Source organism: Durio zibethinus, chromosome 4 (genome assembly GCF_047325235.1).
Source record: "Durio zibethinus cultivar Kanyao isolate XHJ-2024 chromosome 4, ASM4732523v1, whole genome shotgun sequence".
NCBI classification, from domain to species: domain Eukaryota; kingdom Viridiplantae; phylum Streptophyta; class Magnoliopsida; order Malvales; family Malvaceae; genus Durio; species Durio zibethinus.
The window spans coordinates 14,947,937-14,963,123 of NC_143165.1; the positions used below are offsets into that span (position 1 = coordinate 14,947,937).

At 30.6% G+C, this 15,187-nt stretch overlaps 1 protein-coding gene across 1 annotated transcript; it reads right to left on the reverse strand.

Annotated features, from left to right (window-relative positions):
• Positions 1-4,983: 4,983 nt before the first annotated feature.
• On the reverse strand, positions 4,984-14,547 carry LOC111288931 (uncharacterized). Its single transcript, XM_089760353.1, has 8 exons — positions 13,969-14,547; positions 12,860-13,009; positions 9,024-9,191; positions 8,592-8,672; positions 7,642-7,773; positions 6,844-7,107; positions 6,109-6,569; positions 4,984-5,779 (listed from the first exon to the last, which is right to left on the reverse strand). Exons 1-8 carry the CDS (start codon positions 14,498-14,500, stop codon positions 5,168-5,170), a joined length of 2,400 nt encoding a protein of 799 aa, XP_089616479.1. The 5' UTR covers positions 14,501-14,547; the 3' UTR covers positions 4,984-5,167.
• Positions 14,548-15,187: the final 640 nt, after the last annotated feature.

Consider the following 15,187-nt stretch of genomic DNA (forward strand, 5'->3'; position numbering starts at 1 on the left):
GATAGCCAGGAGTAAACTTGTATTACTCAAGTTGTGGTGTGTATAATGAGGATAAGGGCACCTCTTATTTATAGCTAAGGCCCTTTTGAGTCAATGGTTGACATTGTTCCTATCCTAGGACTCATAAAGAGTCTAATATATATAAGAGATTATAGTAGGATTACAATGACTAGTTCTAATTTTACATGGGCTTTATTAGAAAAGAGTTTAAACTAGCTTGGACTATTTCTTTAGGATTGCCTATGTAGGGCCTTCCCTAGGCTTGCTCTTGGTTCGATTTTGCCCTTGTTTGGGCTTACTCCTATGTCTAGGTTTGTCTAAAAGTTGTCAAACCGGATCCCTTAGCCTAAGCTCCCTAAGCTCATTACAATTCCTGTGCACCCAATCTGGTCATGGTCCTACCCTCAGAACCTCTATTACACCTTTAGGCCTGGTCTTCCTTGCATTCTGACTTACTTTCAGTTCCTTTAAAACTACTTCTTATCTTGGTAAGAACCCTTAGGCGTTGTCTTTTTCACAGACTGTGACATTCTCCCTTACTTATTTTAGCAACGCCCTCGTTGCTACAAGGATGCTGTGTTCGAACTACACGCCCTTATGCACATCAGCTTTGTCTTCTGCCACTCACACAGATTTCTAATGTTTCAATCTCATACTAAAATAAGTACTCTGTTGATTGTTTTCCTAAGTATCATCAGCCTCATGTTGCACTGGTTTTATTTGCCTGCACGTTCGATGTTTCATCTGCTTTCTTTAAGTTGCCCATTGCATACTCTTTTTGGAAGGACCTAGCTACACCTCGGGACTCCTACGGTGGCACTCCATTGCCACTTTGTCCTAATATTTTGGAGAGATTTTGCCTTCTCGATAGAATCAAAAAGTACTAAGTCACACCACCTTAGCTCCTCTTGGTGCTTATCATCGCTACTAGTTTTACCTACAAATAGCTTTTTTTCCTAGTTGATGGTTGAAAGCCTTGCATGCCTTAGGCACTCCTTGATCGTGTGTTGACTGCCACATAAAAAGCAACTCAAGGGTCTCTTCTCCTTGCCTCTAATGGTAGCACTATCGACATTGCAAAATCTAAACTTTTTCATAGCCTTTTCCTCATATGAGGAACAAACACCAGTGTTTCCCCCACTTTAGCTGTTTTCCCTAGGTCTTAGAAACTTGGTGCACTTAACTTAAGTTTTCAATTCTGCAGTAACATTGGTCTGACTTGACTCTTGCACACCATTTTGCTATAACATGGTCTTTACTTTCATCTTTTGACTATCTAAAAAACACTTAAGCACTACCACCTTGGGTCCTAAGCCCACATTAGCAACTCTAGTAGTTCACAATGTAGCATGATTAACTCTGACCCTCACCAGCTCCTATCGCAAGGTTGACATCATGGCTTTCAATGCCTAATTTCATTGCATGAGCACCCGCAATGTCTTATTCAATGATCCTTCCTTATCCTCAAACATATCCCTCAAATCAGCTATAGTCACCTTGCATTTTTGTAGTTAAGTGTCCAGAGACATCACCATGTCTCCCAATCTAGCCTCCCTCACTACTTTTGTAGGTGGGCATTCATCAAGGCCCTTGGTCTCGTTTTTCCTAGCCATGCCATAGCCCCAAAGCACATTGTTAGTCCCAAATGCACCAAACTAAAGGATTATTTCAACCTTTTGTACATTTCAGTGATCTAGTCATGGTTCCCACAAACTAACACACCTATCTGTTAGCACAACACACCAGTACACACACATTGTCAGGCATAATCTGCACATTGGCTTAGCATACCTTGCACATCGATCAGGCAATAGTCTACACACCTGCACAACATTCCTAGCATTTCCATGCACCATAGTAGCAATCAATCAAACACCTAGTTTACACTCTTGTATGCCTGCACCTTGTGCACCATGAGGCGTATCACCAGCACACGAGCAGAAAAATGACCTAGGATGCCCGTACCACACAATTGAATGTAACACGTCTAAAACTTCCCCCAAGGCTAACACTGGTTTTAGCAGCACCCAACACTGATCACTTTCTCTAAACTAGCTTCTGCTAACTTCGAACTAGCTTTGCACTTGCTTTGATACCACTTTGATAGGATAAAATAACATTAAACAATATTTAAACCGAATATGTCATGTAGCAAAAAATAAATAAATTATCTCTCTCTTTTGTGAATCTAGCAAGAATAAACAAATAGAGCTCACAAATAAATCATCAAACTACAAGCACAAGGATACAAACAATTTACATGGATACTCTCCCAAAAATGAGAAAAAATTAAGGACAACAACAAATAATCTCCACTATCAAAATAATGGGAATACAAAGTTCTCTCTAGCTAAAACTAAAAGTATACAACCACAATATCTCAAGATTAAACAATCTTGATAAAGAAACAATCTTATAAGAAAAAATTAACAAAATCTCAAGAAATTTAATGATTAACAAATACCTATGAAATCAGTAGGTAGAAAACTTGAAACCCAATCTCCACTATTCAAATTGAAGAACAATGAGTCATGAACACACTGGTAAAATTTTAGCTCAATTGGACAACGAATTGACCTTGATCAAATTACTTGACTGAAATTGCACAAAATCTCATTTTTTTCCTTACTTTTCCCTATTTTTCTATCACACACTCTTTTTTTTTTTAGCCATATAAGGGTTTAAAACCTTATAACCAAGCATGAAAGGATTAAAATGTCCTTGGTGAATGGGCTTTAGTTTTAGGCCACTTCCATATAGAGGAAACTAAGCCTAACAAATCTCCTCATTTTTTACTATGTGGAGGGAATTGCAATTCCGACGATCAAATGACAAACTTCAAGTTTCTCCCTTGGTAGTGTCTTTGTTAACATATCAAAACCATTATAATTGGTGTGAATCTTCTTAAGTTCAAATAAGTTATCATTATGAGCATTTTTTAACCAATGATACCTTACATTAATGTGCTTTGATTTTGAATGAAAAGTAGAATTCTTATCAAGGTGAATTGCATTTTGATTGTTACAAAATATCACATAATGTTGCTGCTTGAAACTGAGTTACTATATGAACTTTTTTATCCACAACAACTCGTTACATGCTTTAGTGGTTGCAACATATTCAGCCTCTATTGTAGAAAGTGTGATGCATTTTTGTAGTCTTAATTGCCAAGATACAATCCTACCTGATAATGTAATCAAATAACCTAAAGTGAACTTTCAAGAATCAACATCTCCTGTCATATTTGAATCAGTGTAGCCAATTAGCACTAGTTTCTTACTTCAAAAATAAGTCTCAAGTCAAAAATGCCTCGTAGATATCACATAATCCACTTAATTGCATTCCAATGCTCTCTTCCTAGATTTTGACAAAAAATGACTAACAACACCAACTGCGTGGGCTATGTTTGACCTAGTACACATCATTGCATTCATCAAACTTTTTACTATTGAAGTATACAGAACTCTTCTCATGTCTTCCTTCTCTTTAGCTGTAGAAGGTTAGCTATAGAAGGACTTTGATTAATACTTAGCTCAAAGCGTATAGCAAGAGGAGAGCTAACCATTTTAGTTTTATCCATATTGAACCTTTCAAACATCTTTTCAATATAGTGCTTCTATGACATGTACAATTCCTTAGCTATTCTATCTCGATAAATTCAAATTCCAAGAGCTATGCTGTCCCCAAGTCCTTCATAGCAAAAGATTTACTCAATTGCTTCTTCAACTGGTCAATTCTAGAAGTATTCTTACCAACAATCAATATGTCATCAACATAAAGTAATAATATGATAAAATCATCATTAGAGAATTTTTTCACAAACACACAATGGTCAGAAGTAGTTTTTTGGTAGTCTTGCTCACCCATAACTGACTCAAACTTTTTATACCACTCTCTTGGTGCTAGCTTCAACCCATAAAGACTTTTCTTCAGCTTGCACACAAAATCTTCTTTTTCTTTTACCATGAAACCATCTTGCTGCTCCATGTAAATCTCTTTGTCCAAGTCACCATGGAGAAAAGCAATTTTGGCATCCATTTGCTCAATCTCTAAATCAAGAGTAGCTACTAAACCTAGAACTACACGAATAAATGACATCTTAACAACTAGAAAAATGATTTCATCAAAGTAAATACCTTTCTTTTGACTGAATCTCTTGACAACCAATCGAACTTTGAAACGTGCTGTGAAGTGTGTGGTAATTTTTTCCCAAAAGCAAGAGTTATGATTTGTTGACCCGATAAATTAGATCTTATACTATGAAAAATCATTGTTAATTTTGGTCTTTTCCTTCTCTCCAACAATTTCACTGATCTGCTGCAGGATTGGCACCGGCTCCTCATTTAAAATCTTTTGGTCCTGCATGGCTACCATATCATACATATCAGTATCCAATGGCTCTTTTTTAAAAAATATTCGCTTGTAAGCTTCAACTTCCTTCTCCAAGAAATGCTTATCCCTTTCTTTCCTTAATAAGATCTCTTTGAGAATGTTTATTTCTTAAGCATCATATTCAGACTTTTCCTCTATCATCATCTGGTATTGCCTAGCTTCCATCTCAAGTTGCCTTCTCCTAGATGCAGTATCATTGGTGCAGGCTCATCTTCACCAGTAGCGGCAGCACTTCTCTCATTCTCATGTTGTCAACTGGACTATTTGGTGTGTCAGGAATGGTGAACTGCATGCTAAATCCCGACAAAGGCCCTGAGAAGTTGCTAATTTCACCAGAAAGTATTAGCCATAGTACAACCAAGCAAAAGTGACAAACAAAGGCTGGGTTGTTCAGTCCTCTCAATATCGGCTACCCCTAGGATTGGCGATTATAAGGTGAATTTTGATGGAGCATTGCGCATTATGAGTAAAGCAGCTCATAATGATATGCAGCTTGTGTAGCGACTTGCCCTTGTCTAGAACAAGCAAGTCATGATCTTTCATCCTAGTCTTGTACTGTAGTCTTTCATGCTAGAAACAAAGCAGCTCATATACTAGCAAAATCTGGTTTACAGAGTCACGAAGGTAAAGTCTGGGTACAAGAGTACAGCATATTATTCATGCAGAAAGTAAGACAGATTTATTAATGAAACATTACCATTGTTTAAAAAAAAAAAAAAAACCATTGATAAAAATTGGAAAACAAGTATGGCCATGAAAAATGCTAGCAGTCTAGCTAGTGAGTAAACTCCTTGTTACTGCGCTGTGGAACTTCTTGGATGATAGCTCGTAGAAGATCAAAGTAAAGAGGCAATTGTGCAAGAGCAAAGAAGGATACTGGCAAGCATGTTACTACGTAAATTGGGAAGGCTGCGAATTTTAATTTATCTCTGAGTTCGAAGAAATGGCCTGCACAAAATGAGACTAGTATTGCAGCTATAGAAGTGAACAATGCTGTTAAACCCAGAATGAGTTTCCAAGGCAATTTATGAGCGAAATCTTTCTCTTCGAATCGAGAGGTGAGGATTGCCAGGAAAAAGACGAGGGCTGTCACAGAGAAGCAAAGGGCTACTAGGGATGCAATGGAGAAGACAGAAAATGCAGGTTCATCCCCAAGAACTGGTTTTCCAGTTTCTTCCTTGACTCCACCTGGAATAGTCGCTGAAGTTGCAAATGCTACTGTTGCTATAAGTGCTGCTACCAGAGAGCATGATTCGGAGGTTTTGGTGAGCCATTCACTACCATCCTTGACAATAGATTTGTGTGTTTCAGTGAATATTTGTTTTGGCGTTTGATTCTTGCGGTTGTAATGAACAAGCAAATGCTGTGAGATGGAATTCTTGACAAACTGCAATATTAGTAGAATTACTTAATTTAAATAGGATGGAGAAGATAAAAGGGAATAGATAATATAACAATTTCGAAAGTTGAAACTCTACTCAGTGGCAGATTCATGTTTAAAGGTAGGATGTTCATAGACACCCAAAATTAAAAAAAAAAACAATTTTTGAGAAAAAATTTTCTTTCCCACCTTAAAATTTTTTCTTGAACACCTTTTCCGTCCATAAAATTGATAAATCTATCCAAAATTTTTGATTATAAGTGAACTAACCTGAAAATAATTTTGGATTCGCCACTGTCTCATACTACTAAAATAGGTAAGGTTCTAGAGCATACCTTGTACCATTTGAGTTCCCATTGCATTTGTAATGCAGATCCTGGAATGAGCCAAGGCCGATATTCTCCATATTTGGCTGCAAGGTGCAATGCATTGTTCCCTTGGTTGTCCCGCTGTCGAAAAACGCTTTCATGCAGTGGAGTTTTTCTTTCTATTAGGAACCGAAAAGTATGAGTTTGCCTGTTCTCCACTGCCAAAAGCAAGATATTTTTGTTATTGGCATCCAAGTCCTGAATAGAAACAGGAAATTTTTCTAGAATCTTTTCCACCATTTCTGTTACACCCATCCTTGCTGCTATCAGGATAGGCGACTCAGTCCTTTTTGGCTCATGAGCTACTTTCTTTTCAAATGCCATCTTCACCGCAAGCTTTGAACTCTTCGAATCCACCGATCCTACTATACGATATTCTTTAATAAAGCTTTCCATCGGTGCTAATATCCCTTCCTTGTTTGAGGGACCTGTTATGAGATTTAACTTTTCGTTACTTCAATTTCTAATAACATCAAATAGCAAAAAGTATTCCTAACCAATATTTTAACAGGATTTTTTTAACATGAGAGATGTTGCAGCCGGAATTGAATTCTAAATTTACAAGATGCTATCTTTTAGGGCAGCTTAATACTTAAGAAACTACCTGAGTTAAGCTGTGCGTTAAATATTTTAACAGGATTACAGTATTGTTTAAATGCTAATAATTACTTAGGAGGTAGTAATATGATAGTCATGGTTTACCTTCAGCTTCTTTGGTTACCAACGGGGAATTTGGCCCAACCTGACGCAGCTGATCCACTTTAGGGTACACATTCTTTTCTGCCTCCACACCTTGAGCTGCCCCAGAAAGGCGTGGGTCGAAATTAATGTCAAACTCTCCATCCTTTGCAGTCCCTCCTTCATTATATTTGTATAAAGAAGTTTTCTCTATCAATTCATTCATGACCTGCAAAGCCCATGTGTGTCTCTCTTTCTTTGCTATGATTTTCTTTATTCTACGAAAGCCTGTAATATTCCAAATATAAGCTTGAAAACTAGAGAACAATTAATTGGAAAATAAATATACTTCATTAAATCATTTTTCTTCTTCTTTTTTTTATGAACTGATTCCTTACACTTTTCAATTCAATTATCAGTGATAAATTAAAAAAAAAAACTTGAATTAGAATTAAATTATCATTCAATTATATTATTTTATAACAATTAATTGAGTTTTCAAATCTTTATTTTTATTTAGTTAAACTCTCGATTTAATGAAAACTAATCACTTGAATCATATGGCAGTGACAAGCTATTAATCAAGTTTTATCCAATAAAAAGTTTAATTAAATGAAAATAAATATTTTAAAATTTAATTTATTATAATAAAATAATAGTAACTTGAAAGATAATTTAATTTTAATTTAAGAAGGTTTTGTATTCAAACCTTCTTCTTTCTTTTTCTATGATCATAGCCAAAGTTTAATTTTATTTATATATGTTTTAAAGTCATAAGATAAATGTGATTGAGCTGCAGTGATAAAACATAAGGATACTAACCAAATCCCATAACAATTAGTAGCAAATTCATCAAAAACTTAAGAAACTGGATAAATGTGGCATAATTGGGTGGAAGATAGCCTCTTTTGAGAGAGTCTTGTTTGACCTCCTCCTCTTCTACAGGACCTTTACCTTCAAAAGATATAAGCAGAAAGGATTATAATTTCATAGCAGAATAAAAGAGCATTATTTGATACAAAGATTCGAACCATATTTTTATGGCCACACACAAGTTTTAATTAAATTAACATAGTAAATCGCAATCACATATGATGTTAATTTTAAGAAAATAATCTTTATTAATGACCTTTCAATTTCACTTTTAATATTTTTTTAGATTACATTCCAAATCTCAAAATTACATCATAGTAAAATAATTCACAACAAATATGATATTATTATTACATTCAATATGAAAACACAATCAATAAATTACACAAACTAATTAAAAAAAGTAAACATAAATAAAGTTATATCCAATTCATGCATAGTAAAACTTGAATATAAAATTTTATGTCCGCCATATCCTTTTACCATCACATGCCATATGTCACATATTTTAACATTTCAAGTATATGTATATATGATAACAATGTTAGATGCAAGTATATGTAAACATCAATGTCCCATGATCTTAAACACATGTGGTGCGTCATGTTTTATTCACATTTACATTTATCTCAAGTTTATAATGATTAATTAATAGAGGAATAAAACTAACATGTACCTCCGTTTCTCTTGCTTTCCCTAATAATTTCAATGTTGGGTTGATAGAACTTTGTTTTACTCTTGCTTTTCTCTATTATTTGAATACAAGCAAAATACAGTTTCTTTTTTTTTTTTTTTTCATAGGACATCATGCTTCATTTTTCTTTTTTACCAATCAAAGGTTAAACATGACAACAAATAGATATAATGAAGCTGTTTTTCCAAGTGATTATGATTCTTACCATGATTGCTGATTCTCTTTTGTGAAGCTGCATTCTCTTCATCATTTTTCTGGAAGCATATAGCTTTGGCCGACCTAATCTCTGCAAACTCGAATCAATCACCGATTTTAATGCTTTATTATTAAACACCTTTCAATCCCAAATAATTGTTTTCTATTGACTTTTTTTTTATCAAAGTAATTCAATTTTGACCTTTATATTTTAAAATATTATATTAAATTAAAATTTTTAAAATATATATATGTTTTAGACAATTTGAAACTCAAATTTACAAATTTTATTTTTAAAAATTTTTTAATTTTTTAATTTTGATTAAAAATAAGGTTAAAATTAAATTAATTTGACAAAAAAAATAAAGAATAATAATTTTGAGGTGGAGGAAGTATAAAAATTTTGTTAATGTATATGAAAAAAAAAAAGAGAGTAACCCACTTTCCAATGTCAATCCATAAAAGACCACGCCAAACAGCATACGAAAAAATTCTGCACATGTTCCATAATTTTCAGGATACCAATGATCTTTTCTTCCTTTGAACCTTTCCAGGTAAGCGGCGTTGTTATTGTCACGATGTATCTCATTTGGTTCATTGACTATTAAGCCTACAACATATGAAAGCAATAAAAGAAATTCGTTATCATGTTTTAACAAAATATGAGAAAAAAAAAAAATGCTGCAGACAGTTTCTATTTGTCCTCTTCATGTAAGTAAATTTCCACCAATTTCCATATTCTAGATGTAAATCAAGAACAATACATATTTAGATATGGTCAATGTTAAAATTTTCTCTATTTTTTTAGAAACTCGAAGTGAATGAAAGAGTTAAGTACTTCAAACTAACATATGAATAGAGGTATCAAAATCTAATAATTATATTACTGAAAAATTATTCATTTGTTGTTAGTAAAATTTTTAAATTTCACAAACAAAATTAATAAGATATCATTTTAGATTTATTGTTAAGGTGTATTTATAAAAAAACAAATTAAAAATGAAATAAAATATGTACCAATCTTTTAATTCTGTCTATAAAATAAAAAAAATTACAATATACCAAACACTAATTCTTAAATTAATATAGTATATATATAAATGTTACCAGCAATATGCTCACACTTTGCCGTGGGGTCCAAATTTTTTATTTATGGTTAAAAATGTTCATAATGGATTTAATAATCAGTGAGTATAGTTTTGTTTATAATTTTATAATATTTTAACAAAATAATAATCAGTGAAAATTTATTAATTAATTTATAGATTGTTTATCCCTTTCATTCTTATATCTTATATAATAAATCAAATGTAAATCTACTTTTTCAAATTCATCTTTCCAAACATAATTTAAAAATATTTAAAAAATAATAAAAAAATTTAAACTAAAAGAATGAGAAAAACCCAAGGAAAAATGAAAAGGAAAAGCAGTCAAATGCGGTTTCACGTGGACACTTTTACTTAGGGTTGGGAACAGCTTGAGTAGGGACGGATTTATACTTATCCCAATTTTGACCTAATATTGAATTATTATATTTTATACTAGATCTTAAACTGATATATATAAAATCTCCATTCGGTCCGACTTAATCTAAAATCTATTTAATAATATAAGATTAATGAAAATATTGTTTTTCAATATAAATTACATTTTAATTATATATAAATATAGTATTTTAATAAATTAAAGTATTAAATAATAATTTTATTAATATAATACATATATAATTAAATAATTAATAAAATATATATTCTTATATATACCTCGAGACAAAATGGAGTATCCTAAACCCACCTCCAACCCATCCTCGATTTTCAAAAAGAAAAAAATCATCCCATCTTGAACCAATTTTAATTTAAAAAAAAAAAAAGCTATTCCTATTTGATTGACAAATCAAAATTCATCGGATATAGGATGTTTTGCCATCCCTACTTTCACCAACCCCATTTCTTAAAAGAAACTATCTTATTAAAAAGAGGAAACAAAATGACAAAACAAAATCAAAAACAACAGGAATAACTGAAAAAAGAAAAGAAAGCTAAATGGAGATACCATGTGTATAATTTTAATGTCCATTTATCTTTTCCAAACATTGATAAGAAATAGTAAAATAGCCACTTTAAAAAAGAAAAACCAAAAGAAAGGTAAAACCAAAAAAGGAAAAAAAATCCAAAAAATAAGAGAAGTCAAATGGAGGTGCCACATAGACACTTTAATTTTAAGAATGATAATGGGTCAGTTCAAGGTAGGTTTATGATCATCCTAACTCTAACTTAACTTTTTAATAATTCAACACAACTTTAATTCTGACCTAACATCGAGTTATTATTTTTAATACTTAATCACAACCCTACACTTATATCTATAACCCGCATTCAATTCAAATTGATTCAAAATTAATTCAATAATTTGAAATTAATTGAATGTTCGTAAAAATATTATTTTTAATATAAATTACATTTTAATTATGTATAAATATTGTATTTCTATTAAATCAATGTATTAAAAATAACTTTATTAATATAATACATATATATAATTAAATAAATAATAAAATATATATTTTTATGTAAACTTGGTGCCTGGGGAGACACCATAAACCACATTCGACTCAAACTAGATTTTCAAAACGAAAAAACTTCGATCCAATCTCGAATTTTAAAATTAGGGTGAACCAAAACCCATTGGATATGGGTTGTTTTGTCATCATTACCTCTATTAACTTTGTCCTACAAAATTTTATCTAATTAAAAAGGTCAAAAACTAAAAAAAAAAAAGGAAATTGCAAAAAAAAAAAAAGAAAGAAAAAGCAAATTTAGGATGCTACATGGATTTATTAAATTAAAATATTAACTAATGATTTTATTAATATAATATATATAGATATAAATTAAATAAATAATAAAAATATATTTTTATATATACCTTGGATAGGATGTAATACTTTAAATTTGCCTTCAATTCGACCTTGATTTTTTTTTTTAAAAAAATCTAATCCTATCTCAAATTAAAAAAAAATGCATATTAGATCAAAACGAATTGAAACCTATCGAATAGAGTTTATTTTATCATGTCTATTTCTATTTATTTTTATCTTAAAAAATCTATTTAATTAAAATAAATAGTCAAAAATTAAAAAAAAAGAAAAAAGAAAAAAAGAAAACAAAAACAAATTTTAAAAAATCAAAGTAAAAAAGAATGAAAAAAAAAAAAGAGAAATAGAGTGTCACCTGGACACGCCTATCATCATTTGAAACCTAAACTTTTTATTGTATTGATGGATTTTAAAAACCCCAAAAAAAAAGATAAAAAAAATGGAGTCCCTTCAACACATTTATTGGTATCTTTTTTATAAATTTATTTAATAAAAAAATAAAGTATCTAAAAAAAGAAGAAAAATTTTTTTAATTAATAATATCAAATGAAACCCACATAATTTTTTAAAAATAATATTTATTAAACATAAAAATAAAATAAAATAAAGAAAGAATAGAAAAAATTAAGGGAAATGACATGTAATGTCTTGAATATGGTTTTCCAAGCACTATCTCGATTCAACCGGTCCAAATATTATTTTATTAGTTTTTATTTAATTGTAATTTTTACTTCTAAAATATTTTTTAATATAAAAATAAAATATAATTTAGTTATGTACAGTACAACGAGGCTACCGGATATTAACGGGCAAATCAAATCTAGGACAAACCTTTAAATTTTTTAACTGATTTGATAAGTTTGATTTCACTCATGAACAATTTATTAAAAAAACACAACATAATCCAAGTTTCATCATTCCTGGCATTAACAAAAATTCAGCATTAAGGACGCTAATGGTAATAAATTAATGATAGTGTTATAGACGATGAGATTGAAAATTTTGATAACAAGTTCTGAAATAATTTTTATTTTTATAAAAATATAAAATTTTACGTTTATAAATTAAAATCTTCAACTAATAAATAACATGCGTGATCTAAAGATATGGATGAGTTAGAATGATTAGGATTCAGTTGACATCTCAAAAACTTAAGCATGAACCATGTCTGTCTAATTTTTTATTTAATTAAAATTTTATGTATTTTACATTAATATTTAAATTAAAATTAAATACAAATAAATTACTTTTTAAATAAATTTAATTATAATTCTTAGTCAAATTTAAAAATTATATTCAAATCTAACTCAATTTGGGTTGCACTCAAGAGTTTAGATATTTATAAAATTACTTTTAAATATAATATATATATATATATAAATATATATTTTTTAAATACTTACATCGATAGATGATCCGATGAAATCGGCCCAGACGACTACCGCTTTTAAATGCATTAGGCTTAGCTGCTAAAATATGGAGAGGAGTGAAACCATCTGCATTAACATCGTTCACAAGCTCTGGATATTTGCGTATGACTTGAAATGCCAAACCTTCAAATCAAATTCAAGATGGATTATTAAGATAATTTTTATCAATCAATCAAAACAAATTTTCTAAATGCTTATTTTAGAATCTAATAATTTATCCAATTCTTTAAATTAAAATTTATTTTTTTTCATTTAAGAAAAAGTGATCGATAGAAATTAGTAATTATTCTTAATTGAACTAAGATTGCCGCATGGGAGTAATGTTTAATTAACAAATATAAATTTGCATCCATTAATCCTGTCAATGGTAATTAGTGTTGTTTTTGTGAGAGTTGCGGTGGCTTTAAGATAGAGAAACAAAATATAAAGTTTGCTTGCTGCAAAGAGACCTAGCTATTTGTATATTTGAGTCTGTTTATTTCAGATTTAGCGTATGTAAAATACGAAAATTATTATATCATAATTCGTATTGATATATTAAATAAAAAATATATTTTTAAAAATTTTTGTCACACTCATATAGTTTTTTTGTTAAAATTTTAAATTATATTTTTTTTTTCATATCGTGTCACCATATTATATTTGAAATTACAAGAGTAACTATAAATGCTACTATCTTTTAAGTTTATTTCACCCCCAACTAATTATGGTATGTAAAAGGAGTTGAATTGAATAACTTTGAAATACAATAAAATATAATTTTATGACATCTTATACTTGTAAAATCAAACTACTAATTAAACACGTCACAAGAGAGAAAAATATCTTTTTCAGTTACATTTTTCTTCAACAAACAATGTCTAAAAGGTCTGTTCTTATTTTGAGAACGAGAGGAAAAGATTTGAATGGGTTCTAATTTGTTCAAATGTGTGAAGTCAATATAATCCCCAATCAATTTCCTTGGTTTGGAACCTTTCCAAAGCTATTATATGCTTTCTTAATCACTAGTATCTCGTTTCATTGAATAGGGTTGGAAACAAAATTTTCATCAAATCAGAGATAGGAAAATTAAGAAGACTTACTAAAGAATTCTCCTTTAATGGCAGCATGAAGAATGGTATCCCCATTAGCCTTCCTCCGCAAAATCTCCGAGCGGCTTCCTTTGTAAAGAAAATGGAGGCAAAGAAAAGCATCTTTGTGGCCAAAATGGGCTGCCAAGAAAAGAGGGGTCTCATTCTCATTGTTGCATTCAGCAATAAGGCTGTGATCTTTGGAAGCCATTTGATGGCACATGCTCAAATATCCCAATGCTGCTGCTGTATGAAGAGGTGTATTTCCTCTCTTGTTTTTCATTTTCAGAATCTCTGAAGCATTTTTGCCTAGGCTATCCACCAATTCAGACACGATCTCAGGTTTCCCATCTGAGACTGCTAAATGCAAAGCAGTATCCGATGATGCTGTGAGCACTGCCTTGTGGCTCTCATCGTTTTTCTTGTAAGTCTCAACAACTTGCTTCCATTGGTCTTTCATGGCATTTTCAAACAGAATTTCAGATAAGGTTTTGGGCACTACTTGCTTGTCCATGTCTACAGCAGCTGCTTCTCTAATTTCCATAACGATGGTTGAAGCAAGCGCTCTGTGTTTCTTCTATTAGTTTAGCTTATTTATAAAGGGCATCAGTGTGTGATTTACGTGCAATTCCTTGTTCCCTCTAAAACGTGCAACCTGCTTTGGAATTTTGCTTTATTTACTTCGAGCACAATCCATCAATATATTCTTTATTTTTTTCACCCAAAAGTGGAATTCGCAATTGGTGTATTCTTATCCTATCTGCTTGTGTAAAAGATAAAAATTAATAGACCATAATTCATGTCTATGCATCAAAAACAAATTACTTCTTTTTTTTTGTTTTTATTAAATTTTTATATAATTTTTGTCAAAATTTTAAATAAAAAATTATATCACTTTCATGTATTTTTTTATTATTTTTATATCATATCATCATATTATATCTAAAATTATTTGAGTTATCTATAAGCGTGAGTAAGCCAAATTTCACAAGACTTCAACTTTCGTATATAATTTTTTATATTTTTTTTAAATGACTTTGATATATAATTTTTCTTAAATGACAAAATGTATAAATACAGAGAAAGAGACTAATTATGTTACAATTGGATTTGTATTTTAGCTATTTTTCATTTTTTAAATTACTATGATATTGCTTTTTTACTTAATTTAATTTTGCTTATTAATAATTTTTCAAAAAAAAATAAAAGATAAATTATAAAAATATCTATA